This window comes from Pseudophryne corroboree, chromosome 9 (genome assembly GCF_028390025.1).
Source record: "Pseudophryne corroboree isolate aPseCor3 chromosome 9, aPseCor3.hap2, whole genome shotgun sequence".
NCBI lineage: Eukaryota > Metazoa > Chordata > Amphibia > Anura > Myobatrachidae > Pseudophryne > Pseudophryne corroboree.
In genome coordinates, this window is record NC_086452.1 from 196728769 (window position 1) to 196743154 (window position 14386).

Sequence of the window (14386 nt, forward strand, 5' to 3'; positions counted from 1 at the left end):
GTGATGCCGTCAATCATCGACATTTCGGTCCATATGTGGACATTTATCAAGATAGGCACTTCAAAACATCTAAACAATTAACATTAAAAACAGTTAAAATCAATGTAGTATGAAAAATACACCAAATCACCTACACCATCACCACCAGTGCCTCCCAGGCCCTAATGACAGTCAAAAAATGGCAGCAGAATACAACTGGACAGTATTAGACGTGCTTAAAGTGCATCATGTGCCCACGCTCCAATAATCAAGGAAAACCTCCACCCACACCTCATGCCTCAATGAGGTACAAATACACCTAATGGGTGAGATTACCTGGGTAAAACACCAATATCACCAATATCAGAATGACCTGATGTATGGTTCCATTTAAATAGGACCCACTGTAATAGGAGTAATAGGAGTAAAACATATGGCCTGTCACACAACCAACCAGGAACAACAAAGATATAAGAAACAGCTAAGGAGGTATAAAATATGCAACCTAATGTAAGTCATACCTGGTGCAATATAAGACAACATTTAGCAGCTATTACTCAATCAGTTAGGATCAGCATGTCATCTATAACCAAAAAGAAGAAAAGTACTTACAGACTATTCAAAGTACAAACATCACAGGTAGCAGCAGAGGTAGCATACTTACAGCTCCGGTGCCAAAAGCCTAAAGATAGCTGCATGCTACATAGAGCCAAGGCTAGGCTATTTAAGGCACTCAAACAGGAAGTGCCTATTACAACTACAAAAGTGAATACTCACTGCTGTAGAAGAAACCGACAGGCCTGATCAATAACCCTATATACTAGAATAAGTGGTGAGAGTGCACCTTCCACTTTGGTGGTAGTTGCGGTATATTAGTGGCCATATATGGTCATTAGGAGCACCCGCATACTTACCTTTATGTACTGATGAGAGTGCAGGACATTCTGTGGATATATATATATATATATATATATATATATATATATATATATATATATATATATATATATATATAGCTTTATTTTTGCACTAAACAACTGCCTGCCCCCCCCCCCCCCCCGTTTTACACAGTGAGCTGTGCAACAGTGTTTTGGCGGGGCCAGCATCCCTGAGGAGAAAATGGAGCTGGATAGAGTGGTGAGGGCTAAGCCACGCCCCTTTATCAGCGCGCTTCAGTCCCGCTAGTTATTTACATTATTATACTGGCGGGGGTCTGTATACAGTACCATTTTGCCAGGCTATAAACATGAGGTATATTGCTGCCCAGGGCGCCCCCCCTGCGCCCTGCACCCTTGTAGTGCCGCTTGTGTGTGGGAGCAATGGCGCGCAGCGCGACCGCTGCACGGTGCCTTGGACTCTGAAGTCTTCTGCCGTCACTGAAGTCTTCTGTTCTTCCTTACTCACCCGGCTTCTTTCTTCTGGCTCTGTGAGGGGGTTGACTAGCTCCCCTAGTGTGTGTCCAGTCTCTCTGGGCACAGAATCTAACTGAGGTCTGGAGGAGGGGCATAGAGGGAGGAGCCAGTTCACACCCATTCAAAGTCTTATAGTGTGCCCATGTCTCCTGCGGATCCCGTCTATACCCCATGGTCCTTTGAGTCCCCAGCATCCTCTAGGACGTATAAAAAAATCTTTTTTTAAAAGATCTATCGTTCATATCGTCCAGTGTGTATGGATGAACGATAAGTGCACGCGCGGGTGCTCAGGGGATGACGTCACTGAATTTTATCGTTCATCGATATCATTCAGTGTGTATGCACTGGCGATCTCCCCTAATTAACACTAAGCAGTATAGCGCTGATTGCTAACTAGCTGAGGTCGCCCAGTGTGTATCCAACTTTGATCACATTCATCTTTCACCTAATTCGATTTACACAACTAAACATAGGTGATGCTTGTTAACAGGAAGGAATATGCGGATATCAGGCCTCCTCACCTGCTGTGCACACATTAGCTGCCGACTCAGATCTTCTTCTGTTTTTTTTAATGTGTGCTGCAGTCCCATTTTTTCATCCTGCACAATAAGAAACAAATACATTGTTACACATATCTAATCCACAGTAAGGCAACAAATGATCTCTACACACTGCATATAGAGCCTGCTACCTTAATACATCTTAGACATGTCGCCAGGTAAGTCTTTATTTCCATGTCGTTTGCTGGTAGGAGTCGCAGAGAGAGGTGTGTGAGGTGCTTAAATGGATTAGTTTCAACCACATCTAACTGAGCAGGAGAACTTCCCAAGAGAGCACTGGAGGACAACTGTAGAAGGAATCTGCAGACAAAGGCCAAGTCAATTTACAGCCAGCGCTTTAATTACCAACAAATAGACACACATCATGTTACATAGTATGCATCAAGCTTACAAGAGTAACTCCAGCTATAGTGTTCCAATAACCCCTCTCCAAACCATGGTGATTGTTCAATCACATCCACTGGCCACTACTCACAATCTGTGGTCTTTCATATGTCAGCATGGAGAAGGACTGCTGCAGTGCTCCTACTGAATCTCTTGAGCCACGTAGGTCCCAGGCATGGAACATCTGTGATAGTATGTGAATGGTCGGGGATATTGGGACAATATAACCTCTAATAGTAATCTTGTGAAACCAAATCTTACTACAGCCATGTATAAAGCCAAAAATAGGATTTTTTTTCTCTCGTAGTCCAAATGTGATATTGGGGAATTAGTACGATGGGGTATAGATGAGGTTCAAAGGAGCCGGTGCACTTTCCCTCTATGCCCCCTCCCACAGGCAGTTATAGGTAAAATAGTGCCCGAAGGAGAAAGGACATACTATACTTGAGAGAAGGAACATAACAACGAGTGGTGAGATTCACACACCAGCACACCAATAACATAAAATGACCAGCAATGGCTGGAAACAAAACAGCAACAGCTGAACAGGTAACCTTTTCGAAAATAAAAACCTGCAGACACGTCAACACACTGAGGTGGGCGCCCAGTATCCCTTATGGACTACGAGAAAAGGATTTACCGGTAGGTAATTAAAATCCTATTTTCTCAAGCATCCATAAGGGATATTGGGGAATTAGTATGATGGGGATGTCCCAAAGCTTCCAGAATGGGCGGGAATGTGCGGAGACGCCTGCAGCACCGCCTGCCCAAACTGGGTATCCTCTTTGATCAGGGTATCAAACCTGTGAAACTTCACAAAAGTGTTCTTTCCCGACCAGGTAGCAGCTCGGCATTGTTGCAAGGCCGAGACTCCACGGGCAGCCGCCTAGGAAGACCCCCACCGATCTTGTAGAGTGGGCCTTCAGAGACTGTGGAACAGGTAAGGCTGCCGACACATAGGCCTGTTGGAAAGTAAGCCTAAGCCAACGAGCAATGGACTGCTTAGAAGCAGGGCAACCCTTTTTCTGCGCATCATATAGCATGAACAAGGAATCAGTCTTTCTGATCCGAGCCGTTCTCTTGACATAGATCTTTAAGGCTCGCACAGCATCCAATGCCACCGGAGGAGCAGAAGTGCCAGAACATGACAGAAACCACAATAGGTTGATGCAAGTGGAACGCAGAGATGACTTTCGGCAGGAACTGCTAGCTTGTCCTGAGCTCCGCTCTGTCCTCGTAAAAGACCAAGAAGGGACTTTTACACAATAAGGCCCCCAATTCTGAGATCCGCCTAGCAGAAGCCAGGGCCAATAACATTACCGTCTTCCACGTGAGGTACTTATCTTCTACAGTCATCAGAGGTTCAAACCAGGAGGATTGTAGAAATTCTAACACTACATTCAAATCCCAGGGTGCCGTGGACGGCACAAAAGGAGGTTGTATGTGAAGTACCCCCTTGCAAGAAAGTCTGAACTTCTGGCAACACTGACAATTTCTTCTGAAAGAAAATTGAGAGAGCTGAAATCTGGACCTTAATGGAAACGTCCCAAGTGGAACTCTGCAGGCGGATACGTGCGTTCCTCACAGCAAGAGACATTTCTTCTCCAGATATGATGATAGTGTTTTGACAAGTTTCCTGGCCTGAACCATGGTAGCAATAACCTTTTTGGAAAGGCCCTTGTGAGCTAGGATGTTCTGCTCAACGTCCATGCAGTCACTCGAAGTTGCCATAAGTCCGGGTAGATGAACAGTCCTTGAAGAACATTTCTTATCATTGGCAGAGGCCAAGGGTCTTCAACGAACATGTCCAGAAGAACCGCGTACCACGCCCTCCGAGGCAATGGAATCGGAGGAAACAGGTAGACCAGCCGGTAAGGCCAAGGTGACGTCAGTGCATCTACTGCCCTCGCCTGAGGGTCCCTGGTTCGTGAGCAATACCAGCGAAGCTTCTTGTTAGACTTGATGGCTTCTCGTCTCATTTGTGGGCAGCCCCACCGGTCGATGATCTGCTGAAACACCTGATGGTGGAGCCCCCACTCACCCGGGTAGAGATTGTGACGACTCAGGAAGTCCGCTTCCCAGTTGTCTACTCCCAGAATGAAGATTGCGGACATTGCTTTCTTTCTGCCCAGAGGAGTATATTTGACACTTCTCGCATACAGGCCCGGCTTTTTGTCCCTCCTTGCCGATTGATGTTTTCTACTGCCGTGGCGTTGTCCGACTGAACTTGGATAGCGTGATCCCTGAGTAGAGGAGAGGCCTGAAACAGAGCATTATAGATCGGCCGAAGTTCCAGAATGTTGATCGGAAGTAGGGCTTCATGGGCGGACTACCTGCCCTAGAACTGAGCTACCCATCCTCTCAAGACTCGCATCCATCATGAGAAGGATCCAATCCTGAAACTTGAAACTTCAACCTTTCAGTAGGTTTGAGGACTGCAGCCACCATAGGAGGGAAATCCTGGCCTGAGGTCACAGCCGTATTATCCGGTGCATCTGAAGATGTGATCCGGACCACTTGCTCAGGAGATCCAATTGAAATGTTCTGGCATGGAACCTTCCATACTGGATCGCCTCGTATGAGGCTACCATTTTCCCCAACAATCTTATGCGAAGGTGGATGGATATTCAAGTAGGCCGTAGAACCATTCGGACCATTTCCTGAAGTGTTCTCGCTTTGTCCTCTGAGAAGAACACTTTCAGGGCCACAGTATCCAGCAACATTCCCAGGAACAGGACCAGTTGTGTTGGCCCCAGGTTGGACTTTTGTAAATTGAGGATCCACCCATGGTGTGAGAGAAGTTGGATAGTGCGGTCTATATGGAGCAATAAAAGCTCCCTGGATCTCACTTTTATCAAGAGATCGTCCAGATAAGGGACAATATTGACCCCCTGGACCCGAAGTTGGAACATCATCTCCGCCATCACCTTCGTGAACACCCCCAGAGCTGTGGACAGGCCGAAGGGTAGAGTCTGGAACTGGTAGTGATTGTTCAGCAGAGCAAGCCTCAGGTAAGCCTGGTGAGGTGGCCAAATCGCGATATTGAGATAGGCGTCTTTTATATCCAGTGCCGCCTTTTTAGACAGGCAAGAGACTGATACGTCAACAGCCGGGGGCTTTTCCCAGAATTTCCTGCCTTCGGGAGCAAATGGGAAACTGTGCAAAAATCGTCTTGACACTTGTTATTTCTTATCTGGATTTTTCCAGGCTAACTTTAACAGGTCATCTAACTCTGCAGAATCAGGGAAAGTGACACAAAGTTTGATCTGTGTTAAGAAAAACGACTGCTGTGCCGCAGCGTCCTCTAGAGGGAGTTTTAACACATCCCGTATAGCAAGAATGAGGGGTTCAATACTCTGTGTATGGAACATCTGCCCTTGCAGCTAGGTCTGCATAATTGGTGTTTTACCATGTTTACAGTAAACACTTATACACCAGTGATCACAAAAACACGCTAGAACGCATATTTTACGCATTATAGGCAGTTGGGGACTCCGTTTTGAAAAATGAGGTGGTCCTGCGGGACGCGCTGCGACTCCCCTACCATTCACTGCGGGCAGCATCACCAGTCTCTTCAACCAATCATAGCCGGCAGTGTCCCCAACCAATCATTTCCTGTCATCCAATCGCCGCCACAGCCTCCTTCCTAACTTCTCTTCCCGCTCTGCAGTTTGAATCCTTCTCCTTGGGCTCCGGGTGACAGGAATCGGATCCTGGGGCTCAGGTATTTAGCAGCGCTCCCTGTACCGGCTGCAGGGCAGATTCCAGAGTTGAATTTAAAGGTGAGGACATGCTGCACGCCAATGGACTGACCGCTTGAGATGTTCCCGGTGGGCGCTGTCAGTGTGTGACCCGTCGTCCTCCCTGTCCTCACCCCGCCTGGGCGCTGCCGGGGGATCCGGTGCCAACGCTGCAAATGAAGGAGGCGAGGCGCTGACCACACAGCCTGGCAGACGGGACAGTGAGCAGGACAGCAGCTACTCTGCAGCTCTGTCCGCTCCTTGTCGCCTGACTCATTACATAGGGAGGGAGGGTGATGTGGTGCTGGTAAGATGAGGCTGCTGGGGGGAAATACTACAAGCTGTAATAAGCCAACATCGATATGGTGCTGTGAGAATTTGCCACAGGTAGTACCTAGAATGGCAGGACACCACCTACACTGACACCTGCGATGACTCTGGGCACCCCGTTCCCGCACAATCACTGTGGAAACTCCCTCCACTGACACACGCGAACACTGTGTCTGGGGGAGTCTGAGGTGGTGGCTGCAATGTGTCTAAGTGCTCTACTGTACCTGGTGCAATGTCTATAATGTGCTCCACCTGGGGCAAAGTGTATAACGTGCTCCACCTGGGGCAATGTGTATAACGTGCTCCACCTGGGACAATGTGTATAACGTGCTCCACCTGGGGCAATGTGTATAACGTGCTCCACCTGGGGCAATGTGTATAACGTGCTCCACCTGGGGCAATGTGTATAACGTGCTCCACCTGGGGCAATGTGCATAACGTGCTCTACCTGGGGCAATGTGTATAACGTGCTCTACCTGGGGCAATGTGTATAACGTGCTCTACCTGGGGCAATGTGTATAACGTGCTCTACCTGGGGCAATGTGCATAACGTGCTCTACCTGGGGCAATGTGCATAACGTGCTCTACCTGGGGCAATGTGCATAACGTGCTCTACCTGGGGCAATGTGCATAACGTGCTCTACCTGGGGCAATGTGCATAACGTGCTCTACCTGGTGCAAAGTGCATAACGTGCTCTACCTGGTGCAAAGTGCATAACGTGCTCTACCTGGTGCAAAGTGCATAACGTGCTCTACCTGGTGCAAAGTGCATAACGTGCTCTACCTGGTGCAAAGTGCATAACGTGCTCTACCTGGTGCAAAGTGCATAACGTGCTCTACCTGGTGCAAAGTGCATAACGTGCTCTACCTGGTGCAAAGTGCATAACGTGCTCTACCTGGTGCAAAGTGCATAACGTGCTCTACCTGGTGCAAAGTGCATAACGTGCTCTACCTGGTGCAATGTGTATAAGCGGCAGTACTGTGTGGTGTAATGTGAACTGGCACTATTATGTGGACACGCCCCTAAATTTTTGCCGCGTACTGACTGTCCGTGCTTTCCAATGTAGGAGAGGGAGCACCAATTCACTTTCTGCCACAAGGGCACCAAAATGTCTAGTTACAGTCCTGCTGCAGTGTCCTGTATGCTACACAGGCCAGCAGCATTGTCACTTACCCCCGCCTGCTACACTTTTGTAGTGTCCAAATCAAGTCTGTGTTTTTAGATTTAAATCAGTAATAAGATTAATAAGAACCTTCATTCCAATGGGACCCAGAAATATACGTTATGGTAAGAACTTACCGTTGATGACGGTATTTCTCCTAAGTCCACAAGAGTCTGCATTGACTGTACGGTTCCAAAAGAAAATTGCCAATTTACAGGATGTGCATACTTTTTTCCAGCGAATTCTGCACATTTAACCTCCTTTTGTTCCTCCTACAGTGCCTTGGGACTTAAGTCTAGTCCTGAAAGCCCTTCAAGTTGCCCCGTTTAAACCACTTAATAAAGTGGATCTTAAATGGTTGACAGCTAAAGTTCTCTTTTTACTTGCTATGGTGTCAGCTAGAAGAGTACCAAATTTAGGGGCATTATCATGTCGTTCCCCATTTCTGATTTTTTATATCCAGATAAAGCAGTTCTCAGAACTAGATCTGGGTATCTTCCGAGGGTGGTGTCTAAATTACACCTTAATGAAGAAATTGTAGTCCCGGCTTTCCAGGTACTGGGCCTTTCTGCGGGTGATGCATCGCTGGATGTGGTCCGTGCATTAAGGATCTACGTGGATCGTACCAGTGCCATCAGAAAGACAGATTCTCTCTTCATTCTCTACAGATTTGACAAGAGAGGATGGCCTGCTGATAAGCAGACGCTGGCAAGATGGCTTTGGATGACGATTTCAGAAGCATATTCTCGGCTGATCTCCCTGTTCCGGCTAATGTCTCTGCTCACTCTACTCGTAAGGTAGGTCCATCATGGGCAGCACAACGTGGTGCTTCAGCAGAACAGATATGTAAGGCAGACAATGGGATATGATGAAGCGACAGCGGATTTGCACCAATCGGGCAAAGCTTTTCCGGCCTCCCAGCATGCAACGGACCTGTCCATATATCCCCGCCTCCTTGCTCAGGCAAATCAGTTGTATTCCAAAGCTCAAGGCAGGCGCATCATAGATGGGATCCGGTCTCTAGGTCGACATGTTCTAGAACGACAGGACAAAAGGTCGACATGAGTTTTTCACAATTTCTTTTTTTGAACCTTTTCATAAAAAACTCATGTCGACCTTTTGACCTAGACCCTGTCAACCTAAAGACCCTGTCGACCAATAGTTGTCGACCTAGTTACTATCTACCTTCCATACCACAGCCTCATAGATAGACCTAATCAGGCGATAAGAACACACATGCACATCCTTCCGGACAAGAAGGAAGAGGTTATTGAGTAAAAGGATCCTCAAATCAGGTGTGTCAGGGTGGGATCCCTGTGGATCCTATGGACTTAGGAGAAATACCGTTATCAACGGTAAGTTCTTACCATAACGTATATTTCTCCGGCAGGGTCCACAGGTTATCCGCAGTATAACAATGGGACTTCCCAAAGCAATTTAGTGGTGGGGACGCTCCTGACTGGACAGGAGAATCCTTCGCCCGAATTCAGCATCATGAGAGGCAAAGGTATCCAAGGTATAATGTCTAATGAATGTGTTAATGGAAGACCATGTGGCCTTACATATCTGTTCTGCTGAAGCAACACGTTGTGCTGCCCATGATGGACCTACCTTACGAGTAGAGTGAGCAGAGACATTAGCCGGAACAGGGAGATCAGCCCGAGAATATGCTTCTGAAATCGTCATCCAAAGCCATCTTGCCAGCGTCTGCTTATCAGCAGGCCATCCTCTCTTGTCAAATCTGTAGAGACTGAAGAGAGAATCTGTCTTTCTGATGGCACTGGTACGATCCACGTAGATCCTTAATGCACGGACCACATCCAGCGATGCATCTCCCGCAGAAAGGCCCAGTACCTGGAAAGCCGGGACTACAATTTCTTCATTAAGGTGGAATTTAGACACCACCCTTGGAAGATACCCAGATCTAGTTCTGAGAACTGCTTTATCTGGATAAAAAAAATCAGAAATGGGGAACGACATGATGATGCCCCTAAATCTGATACTCTTCTAGCTGACACCATAGCAAGTAAAAAGAGAACTTTAACTGTCAACCATTTAAGATCCACTTTATTAAGTGGTTCAAACGGGGCAACTTGAAGGGCTTTCAGGACTAGACTTAAGTCCCAAGGCACTGTAGGAGGAACAAAAGGAGGTTGAATGTGCAGCATTACCTGGAAAAAAAGTATGCACATCCTGTAAATTGGCAATTTTCTTTTGGAACCATACAGTCAATGCAGACACTTGCACTCTCAAGGAAGCCACCTTCAAACCTTTATCCATTCCTGCCTGAAGGAATGCTAAGACCCTGGAAACTCTGGAAGACTTAGGGCCCATTTTCCATTCACTGCACCAATGAAAATAGGTTTGCCATATTCGGTGATAAATGCAAGCTGAGGAAGGTTTCCTTGCTCTGAGCATAGTTTGAATTACCTGTTGTGAGAATCTTCTTGACTTCAGGATAGAGGTTTTAAGAGCCACGCCGTCAAAGACAGTCGATCCAAATGTCTGTGATAACAAGGACCCAGCATCAGTAGATCTGGACGTTGAGGGAGCAGAAGTGGAACATCCATCGACTTCCTCTGCAGATCTATGCACCAATGTCTTCTGGGCCAAGCCGGAGCTATTAGTATCACGGCACCTTTTCCTTGCTTTATCTTTCTCACCACCCTGGGTAATCGGATGATTGGAGGAAACACATAAGCCAGATGAAAATCCCATCTCACCGACAGGGAATCCACAAAGATCGCTCTAGGATCCACACCTCCGGGTGTAGAGCCCATTCACTTGCCTGAATGGCGTGTCGACTGAGAAAGTCCGCTTCCCAGTTTAGGACTCGCGGAACGAACACTGCGGACAAGGCTGGATGATGAAGTTCTGCCCACTTTAGTATGTGACTTACCTCCATCGCTTTTCAGCTGCAAGTTCATCCCTGATGGTGAGGTACGCTACTGTCGGCGCATTGTCCGAGCGGATCTGGACTGGTTTTCCCCGAAGAATGTCCTTTGCCTGAATCAGTGCCATGTATATGGCCCGAAATTCCAATATATTTATTGGCAGGCAACTTTCTTCCTTGGTCCATTGCTCCTGAAAACACAACCTTCCAGACACTGCTCCCCAGCCCTGGAGACTAGCATCTGTCGTCAGAATTTCCCAATCTGATATCCAAAAGGGTCTCCCTTTTTCCAGATGGGATGTCTGTAGCCACCAGGCTAATGACCTTCTTACTTCTATCGTAAGAACCATAGTCTGTTTTTATCGTCTGATGCAACCCATTCCAGTTGGCAAGAATCAGACGCTGCAGAGGCCTCAAGTGGAATTGTGCATACTCCACCATGTCGAATGTTGATACCATCAAACCCATCACGCGCATTGCTGCGTGAATGGATACCTTTTGACTGTGTAACATGTCCTGAATCCTTGACTGAACCTTGGATATCTTGTTCAGAGGTAAAATTACTCTCTGAAGACTTGAATCCAGTACAGCCCCCAAGTGAGTCATCCGTCGTGACAGAACCAGAGACGATTTTGCCCAATTTATGAGCCACCCGTGGTTCTGCAGACACGTTATTGTCTGTTGCAGATGACATAAGAGCAGTTCTTGCATCTATGCCAGGATTAAAATATCGTCGAGGTATGGAAATATTCTTATCCCCTGCTGGCGGAGATAAGCTACCATTACCACCATAATCTTGGTAAATACTCTGGGAGCTGTGGCTAACCCAAAACCTAGGGCCTGGAACTGAAAATGCTGTTGGAGGAACATGGAACAGTGCTATAGGAACATGTAGGTAAGCATCCTGTATATCCAGGGATACCATATAATCCTCTGGCTCCTTGGCCAAAATGATGGACTGTAACATCTCCATGTGAAATCGAGGTACCCAAATGTATTTGTTCAGTACTTTGAGATTGAGAATGGGCCGAAATTACCCATTCGCCTTCTGAACTAAAAACAGGTTGGAGTAAAAACCCTGTCCTTGTTGTACAGGAGGGACTGGAATGACTACTCCTGACTGAAACAATTTCTGAACTGCCTCTAACAAAGCCCTGGCCTTGGTCTCTACCCGAGACGGGCTGATACAAAAAAACCTTTGAGGAGGGTGCTTCTTGAAGGCAAAAGCATAACCTAGAGATACCGGTTCCCGCACCCAGGCATCTGTTGTAGACTGCTGCCAGATCTGTGCAAACTGAAGAAGTCGGGCCCCCACCCTGGGGTCCCCCAAGTGGAGGCCCACACCATCAGGCTAATGGCTTATTTCTGTTTTCCCAACCAGTCCTCTGGTAGCCCTATGCTTTTTAGTCATACCAGACTTGTTGTATTGGAGCTGCTTGGCATCACTTTTTCCTTTAGCTTTCCCTTGAGACCGAAAAGCCGGATCTTTAGGTTTGAAATTGTATGTGGAAGGAAACTTGACCTTCTTGGAGTCTGTTTCGGACTCCAGAATATCTCCAGAAAAGGGCAAAGATTCCAAAACCTTCTTAGATTCTGAATCAGCTTTCCACATACGTAGCCAAACTGCTCTGCGAGCAGCTATTGTTGCAGCTGATGCAGTGGAGGCAATAGTACCCATATCCAATGCTGCTTCTTCCAAGAACATTGCAGCCTGTTTATATGTGCTATATGGGATTTTTGCTCTCTAGAAGCTATAGAAAGATCCCCCTCCAATGCATCAGCCCAGGCAACCACTGCCCTTGCAATCCTAGCTGAAGCCTTATGACTGCCCCATACAGGGGGAAAAAATTTTTTTCTGAAAACCATCCACTCTCCTATCCGTGACATCATTTAATGATGTTGAAGGCAAAGGTAATGTAGATTTTCGCACTTATTGAATTACATGCGTATCTACTTTAGGAGCCACCTCCCTTTTTAAACAATCCCCAGCTGGAAGAGGATAATTGGAATTCCATTTCTTAGAAAATCTAAACTTCTTATTGGGCGTAGCCCAAGCCTCTTCCATAATTTCCATCAGCTGATCTGACCCTGGACACTCAGACTTTGCTGAATCCTCTAAGGATAGAATGGCTTTCATTGCTTTGATTAACTCAGCTATATCCACTGAGCTGGCACCTTCCTCCTCCTCTTTGTATGCCGAAGTAGAATTAATTGAGCTTTCATCTTCCGATGAATCCTCATCTGAATCATGTGTAGCCTGTGAAGGTGAAGATTTACTTACCACCGGCTTGTTTCTTTTGAGAGGCTGCTGCTGGAAGTGATACACCATAGGTGGGGAGCTGCATGTAAGGGTTAATAGTGTAACCTATCCCTGGTACAGGAGTTGGAGGAATTATCCATTCAGCTATACTGGATAAAGTCTGTGCAAACATAGCCCAAGGTGGATCCATCTGCACCCGAATCTGCCTTGTATTTTTCATTAACCCCTGATGAAAGCTAAAACAATTTGCACACAAACCATCCTGAACCAGATCCTGTGAGGATAACACAGCTTTGCAAGACAACATGATATGAGTGTTGGTGTTGCTGTGAGTGTACCTTCCTCACCTTTGCCACTCTTAGACATGATAAAAAATCAACACTTCCACAGTGTACTACACAATTTGTGACTGTAATCACTTTAAATTTCTTAAAGTGACATACAATCCGACCCTACCCATGCACCGGCATTGAGGATCGGAATAAAACTAACTGACAGAAATAAAGTAAAGTCAGCAATCAATCACATGTTATACATTACTATAATAAGCAATATTAGTACATCATAAACTACAAATTCATTTTAAGTATGTAGGAGAACATATTACTGCATCATGTTTAAACAGAACGTATTCAGCCGCATTGCGAAAGAAACAGTAATAGTATACAGACTCATATGCAATAGGCACTTCTCTAACTATTGGTACTCAAAAGGGTAGATAGAGACTTAGTGCTGTATTACCCGTACTCAGTAGAATGGGATACAGGGAGACTCACCTCGCTTCCAGGACCAATCAATACGTTAGCAAACGCTAAGTGGATCCAGACGCTACTAGTGTACACTGCCGCTCCATGAAACTATAGTGAACACAGACGCTCAGTGAACACCGACGCACCAGTCACACAGCCGCCTATGCTGCGACTGGGTCCCCTTCGTGTACAGCGTCTGAGACGGAAGCGAGAAACAGTTCATGGCGGGAGACTCGGAGGAAACTGGTCATGAACTGGGGGGAGGGGCGACCAGGAGAACGTCTGACTCCCCACTGCTGACATCAACCCTAGGGATCACATCCTCATACTATTCCTGGAGCCTCTGATCCCTAAGGCCTAGCACTGGTGCACCTGTGGTGGCAGCCGCGTCAGTGACTGTTTGGTAGTCTCGTCCCACAACAGTATGGCTGTGTCCGTATTCCCCTACTAAGCGGAACCGATGCCTTACCTTCTCCACGTGCTCCGGCCACAGAGCCTGGTAACGTCTGCTGGACCTGCTAGTATATCCGACACATATGCCCGCCGAAACAGCACTGTACTCGTGGGTAAGCGTTGTCGCGATCCGGCGGAGACTCTCATTCTAAGGTATGTATAAGATGCTGTTTAGAAAGATCACTCAAGAAAAAAAATAGTAAGACTATAAAAATAAGAAAGCTTAGGACTGCTAAAAACCAGCAGCCCTCTAACCATGGTCCGGCTCCTGCCGCACTAAACAAAAAACTGATGTGCCTGAGCAAGGAGGCGGGGATATATGGACGGGCCTGTTGCATGCTGGGAGGCCGGAAAAGCTTTGACCGATTGGTGCAAATCCGCTGTTGCTTTATCATATCCCACTGTTATCCTGTGGATGACCTGTGGACCCTGCTGGAGAAAAGGACAGGTAGGACCCCAATTT

The 14386-nt window shown here is 46.8% G+C and overlaps 1 protein-coding gene across 2 annotated transcripts in view; it reads right to left on the reverse strand.

Moving 5' to 3' along the window:
• Positions 1–14386, reverse strand: part of SASS6 (SAS-6 centriolar assembly protein) — a 147027-nt gene that overhangs the window by 106174 nt on the left and 26467 nt on the right. For both annotated transcript variants that reach the window (XM_063940067.1, XM_063940066.1), the window contains exons 4-5: positions 2083–2251; positions 1913–1990 (exon numbers count right to left, since the gene is read on the reverse strand). In XM_063940067.1, coding sequence (XP_063796137.1) covers positions 1913–1990; positions 2083–2251 — 247 coding nt within the window. The remainder of the gene's footprint in view (positions 1–1912; positions 1991–2082; positions 2252–14386) is intronic.